The 13888-nt window shown below is 37.3% G+C and overlaps 1 protein-coding gene across 1 annotated transcript in view; it reads right to left on the bottom strand.

Annotated features, from left to right (window-relative positions):
* SRP72 (signal recognition particle 72) overlaps positions 1 to 13479 on the bottom strand; it is a 31195-nt gene extending 17716 nt beyond the window's left edge. Inside the window, exons 1-9 of the mRNA XM_036120754.2 lie at positions 13320 to 13479; positions 11283 to 11403; positions 8633 to 8756; positions 7162 to 7305; positions 6971 to 7082; positions 5010 to 5041; positions 4253 to 4377; positions 4104 to 4161; positions 315 to 446 (exon numbers count right to left, since the gene is read on the bottom strand). Of these exons, the coding sequence (XP_035976647.1) occupies positions 315 to 446; positions 4104 to 4161; positions 4253 to 4377; positions 5010 to 5041; positions 6971 to 7082; positions 7162 to 7305; positions 8633 to 8756; positions 11283 to 11403; positions 13320 to 13428 (957 nt within the window). The 5' untranslated portion in view covers positions 13429 to 13479. The remainder of the gene's footprint in view (positions 1 to 314; positions 447 to 4103; positions 4162 to 4252; positions 4378 to 5009; positions 5042 to 6970; positions 7083 to 7161; positions 7306 to 8632; positions 8757 to 11282; positions 11404 to 13319) is intronic.
* Between the last annotated feature and the right edge of the window lie 409 nt (positions 13480 to 13888).

Here is a 13888-nt window from a genome sequence, read left to right as displayed (position 1 = left end):
ATCTTAAACCTATAATTCCAGTTGACATCTTTGATGATTGCTACTTTAATTCAGAGACATTAGAAATAAGATAATGAGAACAGTATCTCATTTACAAATGTGAATAGTGTTCTCGTCCTCTTAAAAGGCAGCTGTAGACCTTTACAAAGAATTGAGCAAATTACTTGTTTAACAAAATCTATGATATATGACATTCTGAAAAATACATTGGTATAAGACAAAAAATATACAGAGATTGAACTGTTACACCCATTATGCCTCATATGCCATACTCCAAAAGGTTTAGCCAGAGCAATGAGAGATTTGTTACCTACCTGGTTTGTGTACATAGCAAGTAAAGCTTTGTTAAATTCTATAGCTTGCAGCTGTTTCTTAGAAAGCTTAAACTCTACTCCTTCTGCATTGGTTAATTTCACCTTCTTCTTGGAGTCAAAGACATTTTGGTCCTGAAAAAGAAAAGTTCATTTGCCATTAACAGCAATCTCAGACTTTAATCTTTTAACACTTCAAGGCTTTATTCCTCTTCCATTTAGTTATTTTATACACAAGAGAGCTTGGAAGATAATACATCTGCCTGGTTATGTTGTTTAAACCCCTAAGATGCATATAAATTTGTCTTGGGTTCTTGGTTTTCTTTTGATTTATCCTTCCACTATTAACTGCTTGTTTTGAGCTTTTTGAAGAAAAGTACTTACTGACAGAACAAATCTTACAGTGGAAATCAGGACTACAAAGATACAAAGAAATCTGGAATCTACACACTATGCCCTTTAGAATTTAGATGACAAATGAGGAAAGTAATTCTTTCCTCTTTGAAACAGTCATTATGTAAGCAAATCAATAAAATTCAGAAATAGATTCACACCTCTTTTGAAAGCATTTCTAGCAAAAAAATGCCAATGTAACACAGCTACTGTTTTTCTTTTCCCTAAGGTCCTTCTCACCTAGGCAGTAGCTCAAAGAAGCTCAAATTCTCAAACTTCTGTGTGCAGCAAACACAATGTTATCTGCCTTAAAAAAGTCCTGTTAAGAATTACAGAATGTCACATACCTTTCTAGGAAGACAATTAAATTACATGCATCTTGAGGACAAACTGAGCATCTGAATACCTACTGTGTGCACAGTATTCTAGCTCTGTAAATAAATATCTGCAAATAAGTGATACCCTATGTTTTTGTTTTTGTTTTTTTTTAAGATTCTATTTACTTATTTGACAGAGAGAGACACAGCGAAAGAGGGAACACAAGCAGGGGGAGTGGGAGAGAAGCAGGCTTCCCGCTGAGCAGGGAGCCCAATGCGGGGCTCGATCCCAGAACCCTGGGATCATGACCTGAGCTAAAGGCAGACGCTAAAGACTGAGCCACCCAGGCGCCCCAATACCCTATGTTTTTTAAACCAGGTCTTCTACTAGTTTGAAGAGTAAAAGAAAACAAAGAAGAAATCTAAAATAAATACTTTTTCTGAGTGTGAAGCTTCAAACCAAAGTAAAATTAATGTACAGCAAAAAACTTTTATATAAATCCTTTTTTTTTTTTTAAGATTTTATTTACTTGAGAGAGAGAGAGCACGAGCTGTGGAGAAGGGCAGAGGGAGAGGGAGCAGCAGACTCCCCGCTGAGCAGGGAGCCCAATGCAGGACTCGATCCCAGGACCCCAAGACCATGACCTGAGCCAAAGGCAGACACTTAACCAACTGAGCCACCTAGGCACCCCTCACATAAATCAATTCTTAAGAAACCAGATTTCTAGTTGGTTCTCCTCTGTACTATTTTAATACTTCAATTCATCTTGCATGCCACTTAAACTTTGCTATCATGGCACTTACTCAAAAATTTGATTTTCAGGTGCCTGGGTGGCTCAGTAGGTTAAGCAATTGCCTTCGGCTCAGGTCATGATCCCGGAGTCCCGGGATCGAGTCCCGCATCGGGCTCCCTGCTCAGCGGGGAGTCTGCTTCTCCCTCTGACCCTACCCCCTCTTGTGCTCTCTAATAAATAAAAATTAAAAAAAAAATTGATTTTCAAGGCCTTCCATACCTTGGTACCATTCAATCTAAACTTTTAAAAATTTTTAACTAGCATGTATGTATCCTCTTAACTTCTGTTTTCTCTTTCTTCCCATAAGTCATAAGTATTTCTCCATATGTTCACTTGCTTATGCTGTTGTTTAACCCTCAAACCGTAACCCTCTTTTTCAAGGGTCAGCTACAAATTTGCCAGGTCAGAGATCTTTTCTTTCACCAATACTGCAGTTAAAAAGTAAAAAATTTAAACATGCACAATTTTTTTCAATACCAGAATGAGACTTTTAAATGATATCATTATTACCACCGAGTTTCATATTTCTTTTGCATTATCTATTGAATCCAGCACTATTTTGAATAAAAAGTCTGTTGACTATTCCTCTCCCTCTGTGATCTCTCTTGCTCTCACTCTCTCAAATAAATTTTAAAAAAATCTTTAAAAAATAGAGGTGCCTGGGTGGCTCAGTAGTTAAGCATCTGCCTCCAGCTCCGGTCATGATCTCAGGGTCCTAGGATGCAGCCTCCCATCGGGCTCCCTGCTCAGCGTCGAGTAGTGTCGAATCTGCTTCTCCCTCTCCCTCTGTGATCTCTCTCAAATAAATAAATTAAAAAAAAAAAATCTTAAAAAAAAAGTTTGGTATATAATGACAACAAGATTAAGATATCTAGCATTGGGTGCCTGGAAGGCTCAGTCGTTAAGCGTCTGCCTTCGGTTCAGGTCCTGATCCCAGGATCCTGGAATCGAGCCCCGCATCGGGCTCCCTGCTCCGCGGGAAGCCTGTTTCTCCCTCTCCCACTCCCCCTGCTTGTGTTCCCTCTCTCACTGTCTCTCTCTGTCAAATAAATAAATAAAATCTTAAAAAAAAAAAGATATCTAGTGTTTTACACACTCTCCTTCCCATATCAGGTAAAAAGAATTTATCCTCACCGGCACTTCAAATAATTCACAAACACAGGCAAGTATATAATGCTGCTAAGATTCAAATGCCAGAATCAATTTTTGAAAACCTAAACCATGCCAAAGGCCTACAACATCCTATAACTACTACTCTTTCTAGTGCTATTATCTCAGCTCTGGAGACCCTCTGAATTTCTGCTATTGGAGGAAGGAAGTACCATGAAGGACTCTGGAGTCAAGTGATTGGAATCTGAATCCAAGTTCTACCTCTAACAGGCTGTGACCTTATACAAATTACTTAACTCCTTTCAGCCTCAGATTATATTCCTACAAATTGGCGGCAAGTACTGCCACCTAAAAATATAATTGTGGGGGTGCCTGAGTGGCTCAGTCGTTAAGCGTCTGCCTTCGGCTCAGGTCATGATCCTGGGGTCCTGGGATCGAGCCCCGCAGCGGACTCCCTGCTCCACAGGAAGCCTGCTTCTCCCTCTCCCACTCCCCCTGCTTGTGTTCCCTCTCTCGCTGTGTCTCTGTCAAATAAAATATTAAAAAATAAATTAATTAAAAAAAATAAAACTATAATTGTGAATATGAAATACAATGGCACTTGAAAAATCACACAGTTTATCAAAAGAAATCAAATGTTACTTTTCTTATTTTCTACTGATTTCCATTTCAAATCTGAAATGTACTTCTATTAAAACAATGTTCTAAATGGTGGTTAATTTTACTAGTACAGTAGTCTTTAGGATTGTTTATATTCATACTTGTAATATTTTACATGTGGCTTTGAGGGTGGGCATGTCTCCCTTCCCCCAAAATAAAAACCACTGGAAAGAAAAGAATTACACACAGAAAACTTGTACTCAGACTCACTAGATGAAAATGACACATAAAACATGCACATGCTTAGTATAAAATCAAAACAATTTATTTTTCAATATATAGATTCTCCACATTATTATAAACTGGGAAAAGGGTAAGACAGTCCAGAGACTGTAACTGCAAAAAAGTTCTATTACCTGAATATAGCTTGCAGAATCATCATTATGAAAGTTAAACTGTGATTGTGATTTTGCTACAACTGGACTGTGTCATGGAAAAAAGAAGTTAACCTGGGATAAAGCTAAGGTAATGTTTTCAATGTAAAATATAAGTGTAAGAAAGCAATGTATATCCCATACCTTGTTAATAGTAATGATGTTGTTTGCAATCACAGCTAGCAATCCCACATCTGTTGGCCTGTGAACAATAAGCAACAGTCAAAAAGAAACAAACCTTTAAAAAGAGACTTCACCCCCTATAAAAGACACTTCATTTAAAATAAACTTACTTTAGTTTTATTATTTGATTGTAAAGCTGCAACGCCTCCTCTGTACAACCCTGAAGCTGCAGAATATAGGCCATCTGCCCATGAATGATGGCCAGTTCTGCCTGTGGGTCTTCCTCAGTCCCATCCTAAGAAGAAAAAGAAACTTTTTTTCCCTTGTAAATTTTCCAAATCGATCTCCATATTTATCAAGTATTCCAAACATTCAAAAGGTACACAATCTTAAAGACAACATATCATTTTCAGAAAACTTCCCTTAGAATCAGTTTGTTAAAATTTAGGAATTTGATAAAGGTGATTCCAAAAGCAAATTACTGTGTAGATGAGCGCCAGAAAACAATAAAAGATTGGTGAAAAGGCTAACAACTGTAAGGATTCTGTAATGAAACTACTTCATAACTGTCTTTAAGACAATTGGAAATCATGACTGTTGGATTATTTGTGGTTCATTTAAGAAATATGCATGGGATTCCTATGAAAGGACCCATATTCAAAGATCTGAGCCTTGCATCTAAAATAAGAGAATGAATTTATATTAATATAAATTTAAAATAAAATATATATGGCATATAAAAATTCTAGTATTGTAATTTCCCAGCCTAAGACTCCATCAAATAATTGATCAAGAGGATTTTTACTGTGATTATTTAATAAATCACCACCTATTCCAACAAGTCAATAAATACTACAATGAAGCGCCCTATAAATTTATATTAGTCAGAAGTGTAAAATTTGGGTTTAATAAGAGTGGAATACTTACAGAATCTTCTGATAATGAACGGCGGCAAAGATCTATGGGGAAAAAATGGTTTTAAAATTAATATTGCAGGGTAACTCCCATTCCTTTCACCATTCTCAAGAGCAAGAAGTAAATTCTTGGGCAGAAGATTTCAAGATAATTTTAGTAACAAGCAAATTTGGAAATTTATTATTATCATCAACATAAATAATAATAAACATTACATAAATACCATCAGTCCCTGACTATTCTAGCTCTCTGGCATTTTTCTTTCATTTGTAATCTCTAGGTTAAAAAAAATTTTAAGGGCATTTAAAAAATATAAATGTAACAAATGTTGATTGCAAGAAATCAATGACAAAAAAGTAGTAAAGACAATAACCCCACCACCAAGAGATAACCATTATTAGCATTGTCATTACTATTTTTTAAATGCAAATGCACAGCCGCTTTTAAAATGAAAGTGTGATATGATATTCTACATACTATTTTGAAACCTACCTTCCCCATTTAATATATTGTGGACATCTTTCTATTATAATAAATATAGATCTACAATTTTTTTTTAAAATCAAGGCTTTTTTTTTTAAGATTTATTTATTTTAGAGAGGGAGGGAGTGAGGGAGCGAGGAGAGAAGCAGACTCCCCGATGGGCATGGAGCCTGCATGGTAACCTATTTTGTGGTCATGGTAAAACTTAGCCAATCCTCTTATAGGACAGAAACTCATGATGTTTCTAATTTTTTTCTTATGACCATCCCTTCAATTAGCACTCATAAAAATACATATATGAATTTATCTAATTATTTCCTTACAATAAATTTCTCATTTATCTAATTATTATTATTAATTAATCTAATTATTTCCTTAAAATGAAATCCTTGGATCAAAGGGTATGCAAATTTTAAATCCGCCACACATCACCAAACTGCCCACTGCAAAGTCAGTATTACTTTTACACTCAAAACTTCCATGTATAAGAATGTCCTTTTTGGGCGCCTGGGTGGCTCAGTTGGTTAAGCGACTGCCTTTGGCTCAGGTCATGATCCTGGAGTCCCGGGATCGAGTCCCACATCGGGCTCCCTGCTCGGCGGGGAGTCTGCTTCTCCCTCTGACCCTGCCACCCTCATGCTCTCTCATTCTCTCTCTCTCTCTCAAATAAATAAATAAAATCTTTAAAAAAAAAAAAAAAAGAATGTCCTTTTCCCACACCACTGTCAATACCGGGTATAATCAAGAAATTATAAATCTCAAACATACTTTTCTTCTCGTGATGCTCCAACTTCTGCTTTTATTTTAACCTTCAACATTAAAAATTGACCCTGCTTCACCTTTTTTCCCTCCCCATCACTGCAGTCCCTGCATCACTTTTATAGCTTCCAGGGAAATATGTATGCAGAAGAAAAGTCTACATCTTTCTGGAGTTGAAACCAAACATAAGCTAATAAGACTATTTTTCTTTTTTTCTTAATTAAAGCTTCAAAGCATATAAATGTTATATATGAAAACATACTAAATGGAGTTAAAACTGTGCTTGAATAGTGTTACCAATATAAATGCAGTGTATGTGCATGCATGCACGTACACACAAAGGCACACTGATTATCACTGAACTTGAGTACCCTAGTTTAATAATGATAACCAATATTTATTGGATGCTTATGTTATATACCATGTACTGCTGTAAATGCTTGATGTTAACTCAATTTACATTTAATACTCACAGTAACTTATTAAAAAACCTCCTCAAAAATAAGGTCTGGTATGGATGAAAATGGACAAGTACTCTGGCTTAGGGATTAGACAGAAATAGGGGAGACATGCTAAAATGCCAAGAGAAAAGCTAGATGAATTTTGAGAAATTCCCACTGCATCAATAATTTCCAATTATAAATCTCACAAAAATCAAATTCAATTTTTGGAAATACTGTTTTAAGTTATATGCACATTACAATTACACATAATTTTAATAAACTTCCAACCTTCAGCTTTTTGTAGGATTTTCATTGCTTGGCTCAGCTGGCCTTGTCCTATCAGAGCACATGCAGCATTGTAGCATAGTTCGTGCGTCCCTTCTTGGAGGCCCAAGTTCTCCTGTCATGGAGCAAAATACCAGTCAAACACAAGACAGGAATATTGTTTCATAGCTGTGTGGGTACACAGGGATACTCACTGGAACTACTTTTTCCCAATTGCTTTGAGCTGCAACAACTGCTGAAAGGTTTGTTTTTCTCTCTTCATCATAATCATCTTGGGAGTTTCGGACAAGATCTCTATACACCGCTAAGCATTCATCATAGCGTTCTAACCGGTATAACTAGGGAGACAAACACCAAGTAAGAGATCAGAGGAGAAGACAAACATAGTATTATGTCTCAAACATCATACAAACCCTTTTTTGAATCACTAAGTAGGAAACCTTATTCAGCATGATACGGGCAATCAACAGTTCTTCCTTTACAATTTTTCAATTAGTTCTGTGTGCTACTAATACTTTCAAAAACTTGCAATGAATGAATCTCTACTATACTGTAGATTTGTAGTCATGATTCAGATAGAAGTCATTGTATTTACTTCCTTCCTGAGGTTAGGGAAATGCCTAAGTGGGTTTTGAAAGAAAACATTTCCAAAGAAATCACCCTGCTACCTAAATCTGACTTACAATGAAAAAATTTTCCCACCCACAAAATGATTGTTAAGCCCCCGTGAATAGGAACAAAATTAGATGTTAACAACAGGACTTAATATTTTCTAAGAGTTCACTATATTAAATCTTTATTTCCTTTACCCAGAAACCAGCTAATATAGGGTTAATAATCAAGTACACAAAACATAATTCCTGCTTATTTCATTCAAGTTGTTCTCAAAGGGCAATAACTGCCACTCTGGGTAAATTAAGTCAAGTCAACTTTATATGACAGAGACTGATGCCCTTCATCAAACTCAAAATGCTGGAATTTACCCTAAATTTGCCCAGCTTACCTTAAAAGTTCTTTATAAACCTACAATCCATGAACTTGTCCAAATCTTTCTCCAACCTGTATGTATTATTAAACTCTTAGTATCTCTTGGAGACAATACATTTATTACATTATTTGCCCTTACTGACATTTTAAAAATCTTTAAGAGGGTTTTGTTAGTTCTACTAAAACATTTGTCCTCTCATCATTAATAGCTTTATTTTTACAGTAGGCTTAATTAAATGTCTCAAACCCTTTCAGAATAAGAGTTTTAGGGAATTCATAAACTAGTTAAATTCATCCAAATTCTTATTTATCACGATTTACTTTATTTTAACCTTAAAACAAAATGTGTTAAAAACTAGAAATATAATTTCAAAACTGTGAAGGCCATCAAAACTGGCCTTCATCTTTCCAACTAAAAAGTCAAAATTTCATAGGATAGTTTTTAATTCTAATTTTCTAATTGCCCTGAAGAAATAATTTATTCATAGAATATTATATATGCAACTGTTTGTGTGAAGATCAAGAAGAGGGAATATGTTCAAACCTCAAGAATTGGTTTGGTGGCAAGTTTTGTGGAGCATCAGGATGGGCTGAGGTTCCTCATCCCTGCTCCTCACTACAGGTACAGTCATGCCCACTCAGGATGATTGTCAACATGTATTTTAAAGCAGTAATTACCACTTGTCCATAAAGCTCCTTTAATTTGTCTGTCTGCTGATTGGCACTTTCTATTGTCTTCAAGGCATTTTCAATCCTGTTCAGCCTGTACTCACAATATGCCTTCTCAAAGGAAAGAGAGTTACTGAAAAAGAAAAAAACCAATATCTAATCATTAGCTAACACTGCAAAGCATCCACTGTATGCCAGACACTGCTGTAAGTACCTGATCCATATTAAGTCATTTAATCTCCATTAACAACAGATGAGGAAACTGACAAAGTGTAGTAACATGCCTGAAAATCAGTTCCCAAGTGGCAGATAATATTACATCCATTTCCCTTGCCTCTCTTGCTTTCATGGATATTCTTTGAAACAAACATTTAAGAATGAAATCATGAATCAGCTAAATAACTAATTGTCTTAGATAAAAAAAACAATCTGAGCACTATTTTATTTTTTCAAGATTTTGTTTTTCAGTAATCTTCACACCCAACATGGGACTCAAACTCACAACCCTGAGATCAAGAGTCATGTGCTCCACTGACTGAGCCAGCCAGGTGCCCCTGAACACTATTTTAAATGGGTTATTACAGAAGTTTCTTAAATCTACTAATCAAATAATAAGCCATATAAAGCTGCTTTAAATGTGTTCAAAAAACAAATGAATAGCAAAGAAAAGGTAACTAAAATCTTAAAAGAACATAGTACTTGTAACCAAACAACTGATAAATACACAACAATAAAAACATTACCTATCTACATTGACAACTCATCACATTAACGTGACACTTGAAACTCATTTTGGAGTTTCATTTATTTATTTTTAAAGATTTTATTCATTTATTTGACAGAAGGGGAGAGAGCACAAGCAGGGGGAGCGGCAGGCAAGGGGAGAGGGTGAAGCAGGCTCCCCGATGTGGGGCTCGATCCCAGGACCCTGGGATCATGACCGGAGCCGAAGGCGGATGCTTAACCAACTAAGCCACTCAGGCGACCCTCATTTTGGAGTTTTAACCATAACCCATGAGGAAGAATATTTATCAAGCAAATGACAATATCCTTTATCTACTTGCCTAAAAAAAATTATTTGAAAATCTCCCTATGTCACAAAATAACCAAAATTCAAGATACTGAATTTTAGTATAAACATGTTTACTAGAAAGTAGTGTCCCCTTTACTTTATTTTTACTGAAGTTTTAAAATTAGTTTCCAATCTTTCTTTCAATCTTTCAATAGATATGGCTCTAACTGCCCCCATACCAAAAAGGTATATGCTAAGAGGTTTTACTCCCACTGCTATTCACATCTATCCTGCTCTCCTTTACCTCCAAGTGACTTTTATTCACTGTTTCTTCACCTAGTGTTTGTTTTTGCAAATACAGGAAAATACACATATAAATTCTTATATCCTCCTTTTTTTATACAAAAAGTATACTATATAGTTGTTGACCTTTGAACATGGGTTTGAACTGCATGAGCCCACTTATATGTGGATTTTTTTCAATAAATATAGTATAGCATCTTAGATGTATTTTCTCTTCCTTATGATTTTAGTATCATTTTCTTTCCTCTAGCCTACTTCATTCTAAAAATATAGTATATAATACATATGACAAAAAAATATGTGTTAATCAACTGTTTATGTCATCTGTTAGGCCTCCAGTCAATAGTAGGCTATGAGTACAGTTTTTGAGGAGTCTAAAGTTATACACAGATTTTCGACTACGCGGAGGGTTGGTGCCCCTAACCCCTGAGATATTCAAGGGTCAACTGTACACTTTTTTTAACTTTATAAGCCAGTATTTCATTAAAGAGTAAATATGCTGCAAAAAACTTTATTTCAATACACATTTCTTTTGCGGCTTAGGCATAACTGTAAAGAAAAATCATATTACAGTAAAAATTTAGAATATAAATTCACATTTCGTGAAATGAAATAAGTGAAAAAGATTAACAACAACAACAAATGCTAGATATTCTAAAGACTGATAAAGAACTCTGACACTGAATGATCTTGACCTAAAATCATACTCACCTCAACAATTCTCAAAGGAGGTAGGCATGGAAGTCAGGCGAAGACTGCCACACCATCCTAAAGGCCTCTACTTATACATCCCTACCCTACATGTTCCTCCCTCTCTGCCTTTTTTTTTCTTTAATTAAACTTCTGAGTTGTTCTCCTTATGTCCTCCAAGAATTCATTACATTTATGACCCATATCCTTCAGCAGTGTACCTGTTTCTTAGTGGTTCAAAGGGAAGACAGAGGTAAAGAAAAATGTTCCCTAAGGCAGAAAAAAAACAAAGATACTATTGCTCCTGGGCGCCTGGGTGGCTCAGTCGGTTAAGCGTCTGCCTTCGGCTCAGGTCATGATCTCAGGGTCCTGGGATCGAGGCCCACATCAGGCTCCTTGCTCAGCGGGCAGCCTGCTTCTCCCTCTGCCCTGCTGCTCCCCCTGCTTGTGCTCTCTCTTTCTGTCAAGTAAATAAATAAAATCTTAAAAAAAAAAAAAGAGGTGCTATTGCTCCTTCCAGTTTCAGAAATACTATTGCTAAGCAAAAAAGGTAAAAAAATCACTGAATAGTGAGGAAGAAAAAACCCATGGAAATGTTTATAGCTATGGTAACCATTATTTCTAATAATGGCACAAACTAACTGAATCACTTACTTGGCTAACACTTTAGTGTGAGTATTGATGACATTCAAGGCTTCCTTGAAACTTCCATTTTGGATAAGGCATACCACTTTACAGTGTAGGGCAGTTACGTCATCCTTGTTGATCTGCAGTACTAGAGAACAATTTTAGGAAAAAATGTTAAAATCCATTCCCTTCTCACATTTTTACTAAATTTTCCCACCCCCTGCTTCAAGAAGCTATGTTTCCAATTTTATTGCAGGAACAATCAGTTGAAACATTTAAAAAAAAAAAATGACCGATCTTCATTTTTAACTTAAGAAGTGGCAAAAGGACAGTTATAATTTAGTAAGATTTCCAATGAGATAGATTCCCAAGATGCTTGTAGCAAAAATAAATTTTTAAATAATGAAATAAAGGAGAAAGGAGCTATCTCCTCCAGCTTTTTCACCTTAGGACACATGCTACATCCTACATATTTCATTAGTTCACCAAGAAAGAAAAAAGTTCATGTAGAATTTGGAAGCAAATGACTTAGGTTTGAGTACAAGCTTGTCATTAGTGTCTTGAGGTCATGGGCAAATCATTTCACAGCAAAATGTCAGTTTTCTGATCTGCAAAACTAGTATGAAAGTTATAAAGAAGATTAAATGAGAATACTTTAGAAAAATCTATAAGCTGTAAAGTATACAAATGCAACTTATTTTGCTGGCAGTATTTCCAAAAACCATTCAATATTTCCCTTCTCACCTAAGACGACCGAACAAAAGAGGACAAGGAAAGACTCAGGTGGCAAAGTTTGAAAGCTAAACAGCTGTTCAGTGTAAAAATGACCACAATCACTCCCCCTGCCCCTGGGTAACATTAGGAACCCAATTCTGTGTAAGAATCATATAAATTTTTACCAATTAAGAAAATATGTATTGATCAACAAACTGAAAAAAAAAAATGATTAAAGAATTCCTGCAAATACTTATTATACTGCTACTGAATAGTACTGGTTGCAGGTTTAGCCAAAAGCTAAAGTTAATTCAAAACAAGTTTAAGAATAAAATTAACTCTAATCAGCTATTTTCCTTAATGTCTGAAATTACCAAAAGTGCACTGTGGCATAATCACTTCTTTTTACATTAACAATAGGACATTGAAAATTACATAATCCTGTATGCTACTGACATACTTTGTATGTTACTGCTTTAAACAGCCAAACCCTGTCTTGGTAATCACTTTTCAAATCTACCAAGTACAGGCTGCATCTTCAATAAAGAATTTACCATGACAGAGAGCATTAAAAAACAAAACAAAACAAAAGCATGGCCCTATTACAATTACATAGTAAAGGATAAATGAGTATAATGAGTAAACCTCACACCAAAGGCAGTTGACTCAAGATTTATCAGTTACGGGGCAAAAAGCCCCCCCAAACCGAAAAACAAAAAAAACCAGGCCAAACTTTTCTTCCGACGTAATTTCAAATGTTATTTCAAATGTGCTTTCACACACACATTTTCTGATCTAATGACACTGGAGAGAGATTTTATCTATGAGACTGACAGGCCTAACATCCATATCCAGCCCTTTTCCCTCTCCGGAGTCTGTACAGCTTCCACCTTGTCAGCACCAGCTTCTAAACTACGTGTCCCTAGCAGATTCCTCCCTCCGATGCGGCAGAAAAAGCTCCCTCAGCAACACTGCCTTGATCACTCCTCTAAAGGGAAGGAGAAAAGGTGGTGATGTGAGATATTTCCGAATTAAGGAGCAAAAACGGAGGAGTCGGATAAGAAAACAGTTTGAAAGAGACGCATGGAGCTGCGGTCTCTTTAAATTCCACGCTCGCTACCCCGCGGCGGATAAAGAGAGAAGTACACGTGGCTCTAAGCAACCCAGGACCTTGGGTTGATCGGGTGGAGCAGAGGGGCTGCAACCCAGGCCCATCGGGCGTTCGGGCCCCCGAGCCGCGGGCGGCGATCTCCGATCCCCGCGTCTACTCGGAGGTGGTCGCGCGCGCCGGAAGGAGGCCGCGTCCTCTCTGCGGCCTGGGCCCGCCCCAACGCCCGCCCCGACACTTACTCTTGTTGACGGTCTTAAGAGCGCGCGTGAAGTCACCGTTCTGGCCATAACGGTTCACTTCACTCCAGAGCGCAGGCACCGAAACCCCCCCGCCGCCGCCGCTCGCCATCTTGGAGGAGACGCGGGAGGGGCGGGCCGACCTCTGCCCCGGAAGAGGATTTCGGAGGTGGACAAGCGGAGGAGGAAGCCGGTGGTTGCTAAGCGGTTTGGAGTCGGAAACGCCCTTATCCCTGAGTCTGTGTCGGAGATCGTAATCTTAGCGGTGTTCGCTAGAAATTTGCGTGGATAGATAGAATCGATACACCTTACCTGAAACTTGTCTGAAGGAACGAAGTGTCGGACCCTGGGAGGGGGTTGAGAAGGGGTTCACCAGATAGTTTCGGCTCAAAGCAGCCTGCTTTTCTGGGGCTACCGCTGCTGGCGAAGCAGCACCCTCTTCCTACGAGGCGGAGCTGAGTGACGATCTGTGGAAGAGAGTAAGAGGTCTATAGGGTGGTAAAGTACCAACTAGAAGCCTTAGGGAGTCCTTTGAAGGAGAGTGGGGAGAGAGACGGCTTCTCTTTGCTGCT

This window comes from Halichoerus grypus, chromosome 3 (genome assembly GCF_964656455.1).
Source record: "Halichoerus grypus chromosome 3, mHalGry1.hap1.1, whole genome shotgun sequence".
NCBI lineage: Eukaryota > Metazoa > Chordata > Mammalia > Carnivora > Phocidae > Halichoerus > Halichoerus grypus.
The sequence above is the reverse complement of the archived record's forward strand: the minus strand, read 5'-3'. Positions and strand labels throughout refer to the sequence as shown.